General features: G+C 35.1%; 1 protein-coding gene across 1 annotated transcript in view; it reads right to left on the reverse strand.

Moving 5' to 3' along the window:
- The window catches only part of SLC12A2 (solute carrier family 12 member 2), a 108878-nt gene that overhangs the window by 63907 nt on the left and 26769 nt on the right, over positions 1-18202 (reverse strand). Inside the window, exons 2-5 of the mRNA XM_060008922.1 lie at positions 17334-17453; positions 16049-16124; positions 15647-15742; positions 899-1038 (exon numbers count right to left, since the gene is read on the reverse strand). Coding sequence (XP_059864905.1) covers positions 899-1038; positions 15647-15742; positions 16049-16124; positions 17334-17453 — 432 coding nt within the window. The remainder of the gene's footprint in view (positions 1-898; positions 1039-15646; positions 15743-16048; positions 16125-17333; positions 17454-18202) is intronic.

An 18202-nucleotide genomic window follows, 5' to 3' on the forward strand; every position in this document is an offset into this window, starting at 1 on the left:
CTCAACTCCAGAGCAATATTATCAACCACTTTCTGGCCAGCTCTATTTAGATATACTACTTAGATATACCAAATTAGACATCCAAAACGAAAATGTTCTGCATCCTCTCTCACAGTAAATGGCATTACCATCCGTCTAAATCTTCCTTTCTCTTTCTCTAATTTCCCACATCTCATTCATCAAGTCCACTTACTCAACTTTTTAAAAATCTCTCAAATACACCCACATCTCTCCAGCCTCACTGGTTACTGGTTTAATATTAGCCACCATCTCCTCTCAGGACAGCTACAACAACCTTTTAAATGGTCTCCATCTCCAGATGTGATCCCTCAAATACATTCTTTATACTGTGGTCAGATATTTCTTTAGGCCCCAAATCTGATTATCATGGATCCGCAACTCCAGTCAAGGTAAGATTCAAATTTAAGAGCAAATAAAACCCTTCCTGGCATGATTCTTTTTTCTCCCTCTCATCTATCTCTTGCCTCTTAGTGCTCCAGCCATACTGAAATATTCTGTTTTTCTTTTTTAATATATCATACTCTACTCCTTCTAGATCTGTTTCCTTTTCTTCCCTATTCCCCTCATACCATACTTTACCTCTCCTATCTGCCTGCTAATGGCTAGACTCCCTTCCTTGGAAAACCCTGCCTTGACACTCCTCTGACACCCCACTCCTGGATGGTATACTAAGTGATCCCCCTCGTGTTGCCACGGCCCCCTACAGTTAGCCATTTCTGACACTCTATAATAAATTTTTTTGTCTATCTCCCATACTAAACGTCTTGAAAGGCGAGTTTCATGTTCCTTGCTGCTTCCCTAGTATCATATATGGTAAGTGGCACATAAACCCTCAATAAAGATTTGGGAAACAAATGACTGGAAAAAGGTGAATTACCTTAAGCAACTCCACCACAGTTTCGGCAAATCCAACCACATACATAGCAACTGCAACAGCATTGGCAAAAGCGAAGATCAGGCCAATTGCACCGCCAAATTCTGGCCCTAGACTTCTAGATATTAAATAATATGCTCCTCCTAAAGAAAAGGAAAAAAAAACACGCCAAAAGTACTAATGTTAGAATTTTAAATGTCAATCCTTTTAATTATACAAGACTTCACAAAGCACATGCCACCAGTCAACACAGCAGTTAAACTCATAGGCAAGTGGGTGAGCATATTTTTAGGAAGAAACACCCAGAAAGAATTCTTTACAACCCACTTCATTCATAACAGTTCTGAATATCCAGAGAATTCTCCTCATGTTAAATATAAAATCATCCTGCTATTTAAATATCTTTCTCTTCTAAAACTTAGATTAAAATGGGTAACAGCCTCTTCCTCATATTCAGAGACACCAAGATCATTTCCCAATGATTTTCTAAGTAGTAGTTTTAATCTTAATGTAACATTTAAATTCACAATCGACATGATTCCAGTTACTTAAATTAGTGTGGTAATTTGCTGGTAACGTGAATACTAAGGCAAAAAAGAAAGTATCAGAAGAAACTTAAAGGATAGCACATACTGGCACCCTTAACAGATATATTAATAGTTTGTATTCTAATAAATCCTGCCTAAATGGCAGAGTAGACAAAGACATTAAATAAGCTGTCATGAAGCAAGTATTTTTCTAACTTGAAAAACAAATCAGTAGGATGATTTTGAGTCAGTCTAGTCTTAGTTGAAGTCACTAAGAGCTCTCCTTGTTGGACACTGATGAAGTATTTATTCTTAAGACCATATAATGAAATGCCATTAAACAGCTTAATATTTATTTCTACTGCTTTCCCAGTATAATGAAGACAAACGCAACAACAGATTCTACAATTTAATAAAGTACTAAATGTGCAAACTTTATTTTGGAAATATCTGTAATAGGTTTTGTAGTTAATTTTTATCAAGTTTCTCAAAATATTATATACTTTAAACCTGTCCAACAAAACTACCTTAGTAATTCACTTTACTAATTAATAATTTTTATCATCTTGAAAATTCTGAAGAAAAAGAATTGCAACCTGACCATTTAGTATTAGTCTCACTTTATTTATGAGATGAAATGACTTAAAAATTTCCCCCAAATCTTTCTGAACACTAAAAATTCTAATGGACTTATATAATGACAAGTTTAATTAATCACAAGGAAAATCCCTGGAATATAATTAATCACAGCCTGCATTTAACAAACATGTTTTCAAAATTCATGTAAATTATTTCATTTAATCCCAATACCAATAATGAATTAAGAGAAGTATTATCTATCCCGATTTTATAGATAAGAAAATTAAGTCACAATAAAAGGTTAATTGAAATCAGTCAACCAGTCACGTGCTTCAGTAGTTGACAATACAAACTTTAGAATGAGAAATATCACCAAGAGAGCCTATAAATCATGGAATTCATTTGTTATGTGTTTAAAGTTTTGATTTTATGAAATTTCAAATCTTTCTATTACTAAAAATATATATATATATCTTCTTTTTAAAATTTATTTATTTAATTTTATTTTGGCTGCATTGGGCCTTTGTTGCCGTGCACAGGCTTTTCTCTAGTTGCCGCGAGCGGGGGCTACTCTTCATTGTGGTACGGGGGCTTCTCATCGTGGTGGCTTCTCTTGTTGCGGAGCATGGGCTCTAGGCACGCAGGCTTCAGTAGTTGTGGCACGCGGGCTCAGTAGTTGTGGCTCGTGGACTCTAGAGTGCGGGCTCAGTAGTTGTGGTGCACGGGCTTAGCGGCTCTGCGGCATGTGGGATCTTCCCGGACCAGGGCTCAAACCCATGTCCCCTGCATTGGCAGGCGGATTCTTAACCACTGCACCACCAGGGAAGCCCCCCAAAAATATCTATCTTAAGGGGCATTTAACATGGGTAAAGATAATGGGAAGGGAAATATGAATATTCTTTATATGAATAAAGATAATCGGAAGGGAAATGAATATAAGTAACAAATTCTGACATTTCAGAACTATTTAAAAATCTTCTTCCAATTGGGATACCTAAACTTAAAACCTAGGACCCAGTTTCATTACTTTTTAAAAGATTTTTATTTTTTTTTAAGAAAAAGTTACATATGAAGAATATAAAAGCATCTGCTTATCGTCCTATACTTTAAATTCCTGATGAAAAGCAAAAGTACTCTGCCCTATTTCTTCTCACTTCCATTCCTGCATCCTAGAGGTAACCAGTTTTAAGAGCAGCTTTCTCCCCCTTTTTTTCCTTAGCAACAAAATAGATAGCATAAAAGATCTACTACTCTGAAAAACTGGTCTATTTACTAATCAGCATAGAGTGGCATCTTAAATTAAAATTTTTATTAAATTTAAATTTTATTAAATTTTTAACTTAATTCTAGCAAGTACAATTGACTCTTGCATGACACAGGTTTGCACTGTGCAGGTCCACTTATACGTGGATGTTTTTCAACAAATATATTGAAAAACTTTTTGGAGATTTGCGACAATTTGAAAAAACTCACAGACGAATCACACAGCATAGAAATATTGAAAAGATTAAGACAAGGTTACGTATGTCATGAATGCATAAAATATATGTGGATACCAGTCTATCCTTACATAGGTATGAGTTGAGTGATATTTAATATAAAATTAATGTGTTAATTTTCTTAGTGTTTTATGTAACTTTGCTCTCAGAGAATTAATTACCGTTCAGTATGTGCCGTATTTCCCCTCACCCCTTCTAATTAGAGAAACTGACTATCATCACAGATAAATGTTTTTTTAAAATGTTACAATGTTAACAATACTGTATTATGAATATGACTGTACTGCTATATGCCATAAAAATTGTACAATGATTCACTCAGTGTATAGGCTAGGCTATCCTGACACAATCGTATCATTATACTGGGTTACAATAAAGCAATCATATTGCTGCCTCTTTGTTATCAATGTATGAATTGTTATACCTGTAAGTAAATACAAATTTCTTTTTCCACATTAGCCTCTCTTTTTTTAATGTTTTTTTAATTTCTCATATTTAAAAAAAATTTTTTGTTGGAGGATAGCTGATTTACAATCTTGTGTTAGTTTCAGGTGTACAGCAAAGTGAATCTTTTCATATTTATCTCTAGTGTTAGTAATATGTGTAACATACACTACACAGTGTTTTGTATTATATAAGACAATATTGATGTAGGCAGTGACAGATGATACATCTTGCAAACAGATGATATAAAACATATGGGATCAGTACAGTACTGTAAATGTACCTTTTCCTCCCTAGGATTTTCTTAATAACATTTTATTTTCTCTAGCTTACTTTATTGTAAGAATGCAGTATATAATACATATATACAAAATATGTGTTAATTGATGGTTTATGTTATGTGCAAGACTTCTGGTCAACAGTCTATTAGTTAAGTTTTGGGGGACTTCAAAGTTATACATGGATTTTCGACTGAACAGGGGTCATCAGCACCTCTAACCTATGTGTTGTTCAAGGGACAACTATACTATTACCATTCCCATTTACATATATGAAAATTAAAGCTTAGAGAAGTTAAATAACTTGACCAAGGTCATGCAAGTAGTAAGGGAAGAAGTAGGCTTAAACTCAGGTCTCTCTGACTTGTGTGCTTACTTGGTACAGTAGGTATAATTAAATTAGCCTTTTTATTATCATTGAATAAGCTGAAGAGTATGAAAAAAATTATGATGAATTAAGAGGCAACAATAGAAAAAATAACTATTTTATTTACGAAAAATCTACTGCTCAAGCAAACACGGGAAGTCAATATGGAAAAAATACCCTCATGGACTCTCATAATTTGGCCATAAAATGCCTTGTCTCCTGAGTGTAGAAGACATCAATGAGTCAGGTACGAGAGATACTTAAGTAATGACAATACTATATACACTGGGTTCCATTATTACTACACATTGATCTGGGGACACATGCCCCTGAAGCTCTCACTAGATTTCAAATCAACAACCAAAACACTGACTAGGTTAATCAAGAGCCATATGATTACTGGCCATAAAGTAAGTCACTATAAATTTCAAAGAATTGAAATGAGACAGTATTACTGACCACAACAGTGTTAAATTAAATGTATAGACTTCCCCTAACTATTTCTAAATTATGCAACACACTTTTAAGTAACCCACTAGTAAAAGAATAAACCACAGGGAAATTAAAAAGCATTTTGAATTGAATGATAATGAAAAGAAAACATATCAAAATTAGTGGGATATATCTAAAACAGGAATTACAGGGAAATTTATAGTTTTAAATTCTTATATTAAAAAATGATACTTCAATTAAAAATAAATAAATAAATAAGGTGAAATCAATGATCTAAGCTTCTACGTTAAGAAAGCAGAAGTAAGTAAACCTAAAGTATAAAAAAATAATAAAGGGTTAAAACCACTGATGCAGAAAACAATAAAGAAAAATCAATAAGGCCAAAATAGGCAAACTCCTTGAAAAACCTGCCAAAACTATAACAAGAACAGTAAACCGAAATAATCCTATAGCTATCAAAGAAATTAAATTTGTAATACACACACACACACACACACACACACACACACACAACCATAGGCACAAGTAGCTCCATTGTTGAGGAAGAAATAAGATCAATTTTACAAAAACTGTTTCAGAAAACTGAGGATGAAGGAATACTAGCCAGCACCCCTTATGAGTTTAGCATAATCCTAACGCCAAAACCTGACAAAGTTTATTACAAAAAAAAGAAAATTTTAGACAAATATTCCTCATGATCATAGATTAAAAAATCTTTAACAAAATGTTAGCAAGTAAAAAGTAGCAGAAAGCATAATATCTTTGACCAAATATATCTTTGATCTTTGTGGGGTTTATGCCACAAATGCTAGGTTATTAAGATTCAAAATATATAATTTGTGATAATAACAGAATAAGAGAAGAAACCCATATAACCATTTCAACAGATGTAGAAAAAATCATGACAAAATTCAACATCCATTCATAATAAACAGTCAGCAATTCAGAAATAGAACTGTCTCAATCTGACAAATGACATCTTCCAAAACTCCATAGTTAACATCTTAATAGTGATATATTGAACTCAATCCCTCTAAAACTGGGAACAGGCAAGGATGTTTATTCTCACCACTTCTATTCACCATGGTATTGGAGGTCCTACCTAATTGAACAGTGTGAAAAAAGAGAGGGAGAGAAAGAGGGAGAGAGGAAAATACTAAAGATTGGAAAGAAAGAGTATAAACCATCTCTATTCACAGATGACATGACTGTTTATGTTTAGCAAAGTCACAGAATAGAGAACCAAGATATGAAAGTCTATTGCATTTCTATACACAATCATAAAAAAATTGGAAAATGAAATTTACAAATACCATTTACCAGATGAAAAACATGACTGATGGGTAAATTTAACAAAACATGCAAGACTTGTATACTGAAAATATACAACATTACTGAGAGAACCAAAGACCTAAATAAATGGACAGATATAGCATGTTTAGAGATTGGAAGATTCAATATTGTTAACATGACCATTCTTCCCAAAAAGATTTTTTAAGAGTGAAATTCCAAAGCCCCACCAAGGTTTTTTGTTTTTGTAGAAATTGATATTGCTAATTCAAAAATTTATATGGAAATACAAAGAACCTAGAAGAGCCAAAACAATTTTGAAAAAGAACAGCGTTGAAAGACTTAGGACATATAAAGCTAAGCAATCAAAACAGGGTAGTCTTAGAATAACTGGCATAAGAGAATAAACAAACAAATCAGTGGAACAGGATACAATACGGACAATACACAGAAAACTGATCTTTCAACAACAGTACCAAAACTAATTCAACATGGAATAGATAGTTGGTTGACAAATGGTGCTGGAAGAAGTGGCTATCTATATGGGGGGATAAGAGTAGGGGAGAGAAGAACAATCTCTGTCTCACATAATGTGAGGCTATTCATAGTTAAGAATCTAAAAATAAACCATAAAGATTCTAAGAGAAAACATAGGGAAATATCATCATGACCTTGGGATAAGCAAAGATTTCAAGACAGAACAATAAAAGCACTAGTCAATAAATTAAATAGACAGATAAATAAATCTGAGAATCTGGGCTTCCTCAAAATGGTAAACGTTTCCTCTTCAAAAGACATGATTTAGAAAACGATAAAAAAAGATGATGCAAGTCACACACTAGGAAAAATATACACAATACATGTTAGACATAAGACTTGTATCCAGAAGATATTTTTAAAAATTCCTCCAAATCAGAAACAAAAAGATAACCCACTTTAAAAACTGGCCAAAGATATGAAAATATTACAAGGTAAGATATACAAGTGGTCACAAGCACATGAAAAGATGCTTATCATCATCATCATTAATCATCAGGGAAATGCAGTGGCGGTAAGACACTATTAAACCTCCATAAACACAGCTATAATTAGAAAGCTGTAACAAGTGTTGGCAAGAATGTGGAAAAACTGGTAGTCTCATATATTGCTGATGGGAGTATAAAATGGTACGACCACTGTAGAAAATCACTTGGCAGTTTCTTATAAATGAAAAGTATACCTACCCCATGAATCAAGAAGTCATTCCTAGGTAGTGTCCCAAAATGAACAAAAACATACAAAACCACAAAGACTTGTACAAGAATGTTCATGTCAGCTTATTCATAATAACCTCATACTAAAAAATAGCCCAAATGTCCATCAATAGGCACTAAATAAACACATTTTTTACTATTACAAATTTTATAGTGATAAAATGGAATACTACACAGTAACAAAAATGAACAAACTACTAAAATGGATATATTCCAAAGACATTATGTTAGGTGAAAGAGATGAGACATAAAAAGAGTACCTTCTGTATAATCCAGCCTGGGCTACCAGTGAGGATCTGATTGTCAAGAAACTTTCCAGTGTGATGGAAATATTCCATGTTTTGATTGAGCTAGATGTTACGCAGGTTTACATGCTTATGAAAACTCACAGAACTGTAAACTTAAAATCTGTGCATTTCACTACATGTGAATTTTACTTCAATAATGCTTTTTTAATAAGCTATAAATCAACTGTCAACAACTAACATTTTTTAAATTGTACCATAGTCAAAATGAGATAGCAGGAAGTAATCATATATGTTAGACTTCAAAAGGAGATTTCTGGAAAGGGGCATTATCAGATACAGCTTTCACGAATACTCACAACAACTGACTTCAACTCAAACTACATAGAACCTTTAAAGTAATATGCACAAAGATAAAAAACCCAAACAACTATACGCAGGAAGGTAGGAGCAGTATTTATTAAATTTTGACCAGGCACTCTGGATGTTTGTCTAATAACTATGCCACAAAACAGACATTTCTTAAACCACATGTGGCTCTTAAAAGTTCTCATCACAAAGAAAAAAAAATTTTTCCCTTTGGTATCTATAACAGATGATGGATGTTCACTAAACAATGTGGTAATTATTAAAATATATATAAGTCAAGTCATTTTATGCCCTATTAAACTTGTACAGTGTTGTATGTCAATTATATCTCAATAAAAATAAAAATAAATCACACATGCTCAGTTAGCACCATATGGCTCTATGTGCTAAGGTGGACTAAATGTTTCATATTAATGTGAAAAATATTTGAATTTTTAGAAACACTAACAAACCTGTTCAACTCCAAGTTAATTTCTTTTGGACTATTTAATCTTCATTTATTGTAACTAATGCTCACTCTTAGACAAAAGTTGGACAACAAATCTTACTGTCCATTGTGATGCTGAAAAATCACAGCAAGCAAGTGGTCTAGGACATCCTCAGTGACTCAAGGTTGTGGGTAACAATCTCTGAACAAAACCAAACTTTGACACACATTTTCTATCAAAATGAATTTCTTTCAAAGAGTAGCTTGAAGGCCATTCAATTTAAAATACAAACTACAACTACGAGGTAGAAAAATGAACACATTTAAAATTTAATAAAGTCTGAAAGGTAATAAGCTCCAGTTTTAAACAGTTTTGTGAAGTGACAATGTGATGGTTAATTTTATGTGTCAATCTGGCTGGGCCCTAGAGCCCAGATATGTGGTCAAACATTATTCTAGATGTTTCTGTGAGGGTGCTGGGCTGAGATTTACATATAAATTGATGGACTATGAGTAAAGCAGATTGCCCTCCATAATTTGTGTGAGCCTCATTCAATCAGCTGAAGGCCTAAATAGAACGAAGACAGACATCCCCTCTCCAACAAAAGAGAATTCTATAGTAGATAAGCCTTCACATGTGAACTCAGGCCATTCCTGGATATTCAGCCTGATGGCCTTCAGATTAAACTGCAGCATCCCCTCATTCCTGAGTCCTCAGACTGCTGGTTCACTCTTGAATATTTTGGGCTTCCCAGCCTCTGCAATCACATGACTCAACTCCTTCCAATTATTCTTTCTACCTATGTACACTTCCTATTGGTTCTGTTTCTCTGGAGAACCCAGACTAATACATACATGATACAAGGTAAAATGCAAATCATACCAAAAAAGGTCTTGTATACAAAATATATAAAGAACTCAAAGCTCAATAGTAGGAAACCACAATAAAATAAACTCAATAAATACCCTCCAAAACACTGGGCAAAAGATTTGAGTATAGAAAGAAAACTATTCAGCAATTACTCTTCAGAGTTCATCTGGTATGATTAGCAAATACTCCAGAATCCTTTATTTGTCAGAGCAGTAAGCTACCTACTTCTGTACACTCACTTAACGGTTTATTCAAAGACACCTTGTATAAAATTCTGAGGAACAACTTTAGGAATGCTATGGGGTGATGATGGATCCAAATAGATTCAACATCCATTTTAGTTATTGTTCTAGGAAATATATCCTAATACCCTGGTTAACAAATACACAACAAGGAATCTGCCTGTTAACATTCAGTAAATTTCCTCTATTCCGTTGCCATTATGAAGCCATACAGGAAAAGGCGAAGTGACAAACATGTAATCTTCAGACCATAATTCGGTACTATGTTATCATTGTGACTGATCACTTGAATACGTTAAACTTTAAAATCAAAGACATGTAGCTCTAATTCTGCAGCAGACAATTTGGGAACCAAGTTAAAGTATTTTTAATCATTAAAGACTGGCAAAATTGAAAGGTCACCAAATGAGTCAAAGAGAAAACCCAAGCCAAATTATTTTACAATTACTTGCCAGATTCACGTTTGAGTTACTTGTGGTGCATAAGTAGTGCTTTACTGAACTGAAAACACAATGTTTATGTTTAAGTCCAATAACTCATAAGTTATAGAACTGCTTTTATTCTTTTTTTTTTTTTTTTTTTTTTGGCCATGCGGCATCTTAATTTCCCCAACCAGGAATCGAACCAGTGGAAGTAAGGAGTCCTAACCAGTGGACTGCCAGGGAAGTCCCAACTGTTATAGAACTGCTTTTTACAGCTTCTTCAAACATTTCACTGATCTGAAAAACTACAATTTGAAATAATTTAGCAATAAAAGGAAAGAACTACAGAGCTGAAATCTAATTTACAACTCCTTGGTTGATAATGATAGGAACTGATAAAGTTATACAATGGGCTAAACAAAAAAGTCTGACGATCAATGATAATCTGATTTTTTACCAATACAGAGAGTACTTTCTGTCACTTACAAGATGTGAAAAATGTTAGTGTTTCCTCACTTCCAATGGTTTGGTTTTACCTATATACAAAAGTGAGGAGGTCAATTATTTCAGAGAGAAGGAAAAGATACCAGTATGTGAAGGTAATTCTGACATATCGCAGACATTTTTAAAAGGTTTACCAGTAGAGTTTGCATAAAATTAATTTTGTTTAAAAAAAAGGCTGTTTCATTTTTGCATAATGCAACATCAATGTTGTATGACATCAGACAATGTATTTCAAAGACCATGGTACCATGCCTAGCAGTTAGATCTCAAAAAATAACTGTCACTATTATCTGAACATAAGCTCCAAGAAAATAGGGTCTTGTCTGGCTTGCACTGTTACAAACCCAGTGCCTGACACAAAGTGCTCAACAATTATCTGTTGATTGACTGAAATACAAGGAATATAAAAATTTGATCTTAGTCACTTATGCAGATTTCTACTGACTTTAGATTCTCAGAACTGCCCATCACAAATTTGATGTAGCCTGGGCTTTTATGTGAAAGTGTACTGACCTCTGCTTTTAATACTCCAAACCAGAAAGTGGTTGAAGAACTGTTCCCTTCTATTGCTCAGTTCACATAATACACTATAATCCACAAGCAGAATTTACATTTCCAGCTTATAAAAGGTTGCCTGTGGTTGTCTTCTATTTCACAGATGAGTTGATATTCAGAGGTTAATTATCTGAGAACAGAAGAGACTCTGGTCTGTGAAATCTAGGAAATGCAGACCTGAGTGACAGTGGCTGCTGGCCAGCACCATCTAAGTTGCAGAACCTGTTGCACACGGTCCAAGGAAATTCTGTAAAATCCAAGATCTCAAGGACACTGGGAGGACTTGCAGAACAGGAAAGAGCTCTGGGCTCCCAGGTGCAACAATCTGTAGAGCCTGAATATGTGTGCTAGGGCAGGGAGTATGCCAGTGACTCCATCAGCTAGTTGCTGGTGCTAGTTTTATTCTGTAGAGGCAGAGGGCCTAGGGGATGGTTCTCTAACCTGCCACCAGTAGCTTTAAATAGCAACCTCCCATATTACTATAGTCTAATCAAGACTGAAACTCAGAATCTTGTATTTTCTAAGTTTTTACTTTTTTTCCCAGAAACCCTGAATATTTCCATATTATTTTTATCCTAGACTTCATAATTGGACACTATTACATTTGTTCACAAGTTGACAGTTAATTTATATTTTTAAAAAAACTACACTTTTCGGGCTTCCCTGGTGGCGCAGTGGTTGAGAATCTGCCTACCAATGCAGGGGACACGGGTTCGAGCCCTGGTCTGGGAAAATCCCATATGCCGCGGAGCAACTGGGCCCGTGAGCCACAATTACTGAGCCTGCGCATCTGGAGCCTGTGCTCCGCAACAAGAGAGGCCACAATAGTGAGAGGCCCGCGCACAGCGATGAAGAGTGGCCCCCACTTGCCACAACTAGAGAAAGCCCTCGCACAGAAACGAAGACCCAACACAACCATAAATAAATAAAATTTAAAAAAAAAAAAAAAAACTACACTTTTCTAGATTGGTACCTGTTTAATCTCTAAAATGTACTGTTAAAGCCAACGTTAAGGCTATTTAGTAACATTAACTAGCTGTGGCATAAATCACACAACACTAGGAAAAGTACACATTTCACACACTTACATGGAGTTGGAAGTACATATACCTCACAAAACAAGAATAAAATATTATTCAGTGTTAATATAAAAATACATGTCATAATTCAGTTAAGAGTCAAGATAAATAAAATTAAAATGTCAAGCACTACCTCAAAATAGTTCTTTATATTAATAACTACGCACTCAAGTTTACAAAAGGGCTCTTAAGACAGAAATTAGTAAAGAGAGCAGCCACAACCTCTCAGCAATATTTTGAGTAAAATACTTCCTTGTTAATGCCCTTAACAGTCAACTTTCAGTCCACAGAAAATTAAGATGGGTCTCCAGACATCTCTGTTCCCGTAGTATCCCTCCATTTCTCCTATCTAAGTCTTTGTACCCTGACCCTCCAGATAGCTCTAGCTCTACTGCTCTCCTCTTACGCAGCCCTTTCAAGGAAGGAAGTCAAATAAAGTCCTCAGTGGTTGGGCTAGAGGGCATCCAATGCAGGCACCCTTGGTCCCATATTACTAAAAGATAAAAAGCTTATTGTGAAGAACAGCAAATAAACTGCATCTATACATTAAGTCTCTTAAAGTTTGTTTTAAACCATAATTCCCTCTCTCTGTTTTTTGCTCCTTGTAAAGTTTTATTGAACAAGGATTCCTTGTTCCAGAGAGATTCCTAGTCTGGCATTTGCTGTCGTCATCCTACAGTGTCATTTAGTAAGTTCCTCTCTCCCCTGAATACTCTATGCTTCCTGAAGCTATAGGCATGATGTGATTCATATTCGATATTTCACAGGTAGTCTTATTAAGTAAAGCATTTACAAAGTTGAAATATTCCCTTTTCTTCTTCACTTATTTTGTAGAAAAATTACCCAAACGATAAATCTCTTATCAATTTTTTGCTTACAGTGAGTTCAGGTAAGGAGTTTTCACTCAGAAAACTTGATTCACACTAGATTCTTTATCAATTTTCAAAATAAGTTTTAGTTCTCTAGCATTCTTCAAAGGTGAAAATGACATTTTTGTGTGTGTGTGATGTCTGTGAACCTAGGGATTTTATGTTCTCATTTAAATCAGTTACTATTAGTAGTAGTATTGCTGTTCTATCCAAATTTAAGTCAGTGTTAGTTTCTTCAAGTTGGCTCCTTGGTCCTTTTGACATGAAACAAAGTAGGCTTTGTTACCTTCTTTACTTTTTGATGTGGAAAGATGTCTAGACTTCTCTAGTACATTTCCTATCCAGATCTGGAATCAATGCTTTCTCCAAGGTTCCCTGGTTCCTTTGAATGGAAATACACAATGTGGGCACTCAGGGTGTTCACTGATACTGGGCTGGTCATTTGTTACAGGTGATATTTGTGGACAGAGCTAAGAAATATATACTTTTGGGATAAAATGTATGAGTCATACTGATACTTTCAATTTAGAACCATGAATACAGAATACAATGTAATCTCACCAGTTTTATACCTATATCTACTTTCTCCCTTGTGGAAATACCGTTTTTCCAAGAAACCAAAATAAATCCTGTTAGGGATCTCCAAGTCTACAAAGCCGATGGAGAGGAGACACAGGGGTTTACATTTATTGCAAGAATCTCCAGGAACTTTCACTGCAGACGATGCAGCTCATTTATTATTCTATAAAGGACTAGCCAGCTTTCTAACATCACTAACTGATCTAAGGGAAAAATGAATGCCTTCTAGCAAAGCTTCAAAGCATTTGGTCACTTCTTTAAATTAATGGCTTTCTCTTTTTCTATAGGTTTCATTATTTCAGCAAATGTATTTACTTTGTCATTTATGAACAAATGATAACAGAATTCCAAATTGTATAATCCAATTTTTTTTTCTCTATAGTCAGTTACTCTCTGTGAACTATCATTTTGAGGGAACTCAGGCAAAACTGCAACAACATATGGTACTTTGCTGGGACACATCTTCATGCACTCCATATTCTCATACTTCCTTGGTGTCCAGGACAGAAAACTAGATACAAGTCTCTGAGGTATTCATAAAAATATATGAAAACTACTGGTAGTATTGAAACATGAAATGGCTTTTTAGTCACAACGCAGGAAAATCTATACTTTCCTTAAGTTTGCACTCACACAGAGAACAGAATGGGGTTTGTGCTGACAGTGGGTCCATGCCCCACTCCCCTTGAGGCTTACAACCTAGATTTGAAGGGCTGAAGACAAGGAGAAATTTTATGATTTGCTGATCCTCTCAAATACCTAACACAGCATCCCATTTCTCCCCCTATGTCCATTCCCCAATAGCAGCAGAATGAAATGAAGCATGGGGCACCCAGTTACATAAGAAACGAAGAATCTCTCAGCACTGTCTGATCAATCGTTGGATATAACCACATCTTGGACCCCAATTTGCTCAACCCGGATTCACGTACATATAAAACTTCAGCCAGCAGTGATGCATGCTCAGCACAGTCATAACTACAGATGTGAGCTACCAGCTTCCCTTAGGGCCATAGTGATCTGAATTCTCTGGTATATAAAAAAATATGAAGACGACTGGGGAAAAATGAAAAGCTCAATCCGGTTCTCTCTTTTTCCAAGTACTAATGCAGAAAAAGCAGAAATTGCATGTATATAATGTCAAATACAGATCTTCAAAATAGTTGAGGCAGATGGAACAGGTAGATTCTTTTCTCACTTGATCTGCTATGATGAATTTACAGAAGCTGGTATACATTTTCTCTTCTTTCCCTTAGGATCTTCCCCTCACTCCAGCTGAATGATGAGTTTTTGTTTGGAAAATGGATTTCTTTTCTTCTTGTTCTCAGGGGTCCCAAGGCCATTCTCCTGGTGTCCTGGGTGTTCTCCCTGGGAAGAGTAAAACCTCACAAGGCAGGTCTTGTGGGCTCCAATAAAATAGGCCTCAGGGTACCCAGAGAAGAGAGCTAGAGTTGAGGGCATGGATTCAGAGTCCCAGGTGTAACTCACACAAGCTATTAGACCATGAGGACAGAACTCTGCCTAAGTTTCCTTCAGTGGGGAGGAATGAGGTTACACCTGTTCAATACTGACCAAATGCAGGATGCACACCACTGATCCAAGGGCTGAAGCCTGGGAGAAGGCAACAAGGGGTGCCTTGGTGGAGAAGAAAGCCAGTTAGAAGCTCCATTCTTGTTACCAAACACACTGACCAATCTGAAGCATACATGTTTGTGTATGGATCAACTTAAAATTTTATATTCAAAATATTAGTTAAAAAGTACTTGATAGCACTTTCTTGCCTATATAGAACCTGATATGTTGCTTCTTTAAGGTAAAAAATAACTAGAGATATTTTAAAATCTCAATTTATTTAGTGTCAGTAATCCAATGCTGATGATGTAAAAAGACTGAATTTACCTCCTCGTACAAATCCATTAGTAGCTATTGCCGAAGTAGACAATCCTGTGATAGTTGTCACAACAGTGGCCATTATTATTACAAGGACTGACAGACCTTTAGCGAAAAAGAAAAGAGACTTGAGAATACTTACACTCTCATTTAAACCTGCCACATCTAGAACTGGTTAGTCTAAGTATACTGAATTTACATTACAACCTATAAATTATCTTACTTTTATCTCATATTAGATCAAATCAGAATTATGAAAAAAGTGACATTAAGACAACAGTCTGATACAAAGGAGAACATAATGTAGAATGATTCCAACTGCTTAAATTTTATGAGGTTCAGACTACACATGCACACAGCCCTTTCCCTATTCATTCTCAAATGAATCAAGCAGTATGTCACTTCACTTACCTATTCCAGCTTGACCCACAATCCATGACAATCTAATAAAGAGCATTACTCCCCAAATGTTTAACATACATCGTACCTAGAAAAAGAGGCCAAGTCACAGATGAAAAGTAATTAAATACACAGTAAATGCTAAACTAGCCAATAGTAGGATAACATACATTTTAAACTATAGAAGGTCCTTTCAAATCTCTTATCCCACCCTTAAAGTTTTTTTTAAAGAGCTTTATTGAGAGCTTAAATGTGAGCTAATTAAAGTATAATGTAATATACAAGTATATGTACTTTATACACACACATTTATCTGAAGCAGAAGCAAAAGAACAAGAAAGGCACAAGGAATATTTTAAGACTTCAGCCCTAAAAAAAGGAGTTTATGTTCCCCCTTATCAATGCAAGTCAGTTTTTTACTTATTCTTTTATAACGTCTTCACTTCATGATTTCTACAGCGGATTTAAGTATTATGTAATATCTGTCAACACAAAATGCCAACTGTTCACACATCTTTCGAAAACCTACTCTTTGTAAGACAGCATCCTCAATTTATTTTTACTTTTATTTATTATGCTCGTACATAGAATACAGCCTTCCAAAATAGTAAAATCTAAGAATAGGCAAACAACACAACTCAGAGCTTAAAATACACTCTACTGATTAGACAATAAAATCACTACTAGAACTGGTATTTTTCCCTCTACTTCTCCCCTAAATGTCAATACAACTCTATATTAGTGCTTCCAAAGTCCCAATGAGACTCTCTACTCCAGTCAGATCCTTAGTGCCTATTCAAACACAGAAAAAGAAAGTAAATCTGAACCTTAATCACCTAAACCTGTCTACTGAAGTGATCTCAACACTTATGTCTCCTTTATTCTGTTGCTTGTTAACATCTATACATTTCTCTTCAAAAGACAATACAGTAGCAGGAAAGGAAGCAGGCATATTTCAGCTATATTACCTGCCCAGCTTTCTTGATTGCGTTGTTCTCATCAATTTAATAGCTTCATACTTAATTTTTGAAAAGTGACAATATGTGAGATTCAGAAGAGGTTATAAAATATAACTTAGAAGTAATCAAATATAATTTGATTAAATTAATAAATATATTTACTTCACTGAATTTAATACCCACAAGGAAAGGAGGTGCAAGTATTCATTTGGTCCTCCATAACAATCAGATAAAACCGTTTAAAAAAGAGAAAGCATTATCTCGAGAATGATGATATTAGGAAGATTGTATAATAAACAGAAATGTGTAACTCTAAAATTAAGTCTATAGGTACATACTAGCACACCCTTGATCCAGCCAAACTTCACAACTCCTTTACTTTCCGCGGTATATGTGACCACAGCCTCTCGGGTTGGTGTACTTTCTTCCCCGTTTGCAAAGCCATCCTCAAAAGGTTCCTGGTTATAAGAGGAAATGCGAATTATGCTTAAGAATTATTTAAAATTTAAAATCACCTGATAAAAACAAACATCACTAAATACACTTAGTGTATTTACAAGAATCAAGGGTTTCTGAATATTTTACCTAAGGACTGAGTTTTAAAAATTTAATTATCATGAAACCCATTTTAATAATTTAAACTTTTAATTACATTTTGGTGGTATCTGGAGAACACAAAGAATACTATTTGCTAAGTATAGGCTAACCAGGTCAGTCAATTCAGACCTTGTCTCTCCAGCCACAACTTTATATTGCCTGGATGTCACCCTTCCCCTATCTGGACTTTCAGTGTTAACAATATAAAACTCCTCTTCGTCACCAGTGAACAGTTTTCCCTTTATAGTCTCTGACAGCGGGACTCCGTGGATCCCAAGATTCACCCCTAACTCCTGCCTTTACTCACTCCTGAGTTCAGTCACTCAGCACTCTTCATTCTCTCCTTTCTAATTTTTCTCAGATTCAGACGTGAACTGGTTGACACAATGCATTTTCACTAGTGTTTCCTTCTAAGGCTTTTATGTTTCATGTCTGATTCTATAATTCTTAGTTTTTCTTCTTTATATTCTCTCTTTCCTTCTCTCCATGGCTCTCAACTTTTGTTCAGTCCCAACACACCCAAGGCACATGACAAACTTCCAAACCAGTGGCAGTGCCTTAAACAGATCATGAAGGGTGGAAGGGTGTTGGGAAATAGAAAATGTTCTAG

The sequence above is a fragment of the Delphinus delphis genome, chromosome 3 (genome assembly GCF_949987515.2).
Source record: "Delphinus delphis chromosome 3, mDelDel1.2, whole genome shotgun sequence".
NCBI classification, from domain to species: domain Eukaryota; kingdom Metazoa; phylum Chordata; class Mammalia; order Artiodactyla; family Delphinidae; genus Delphinus; species Delphinus delphis.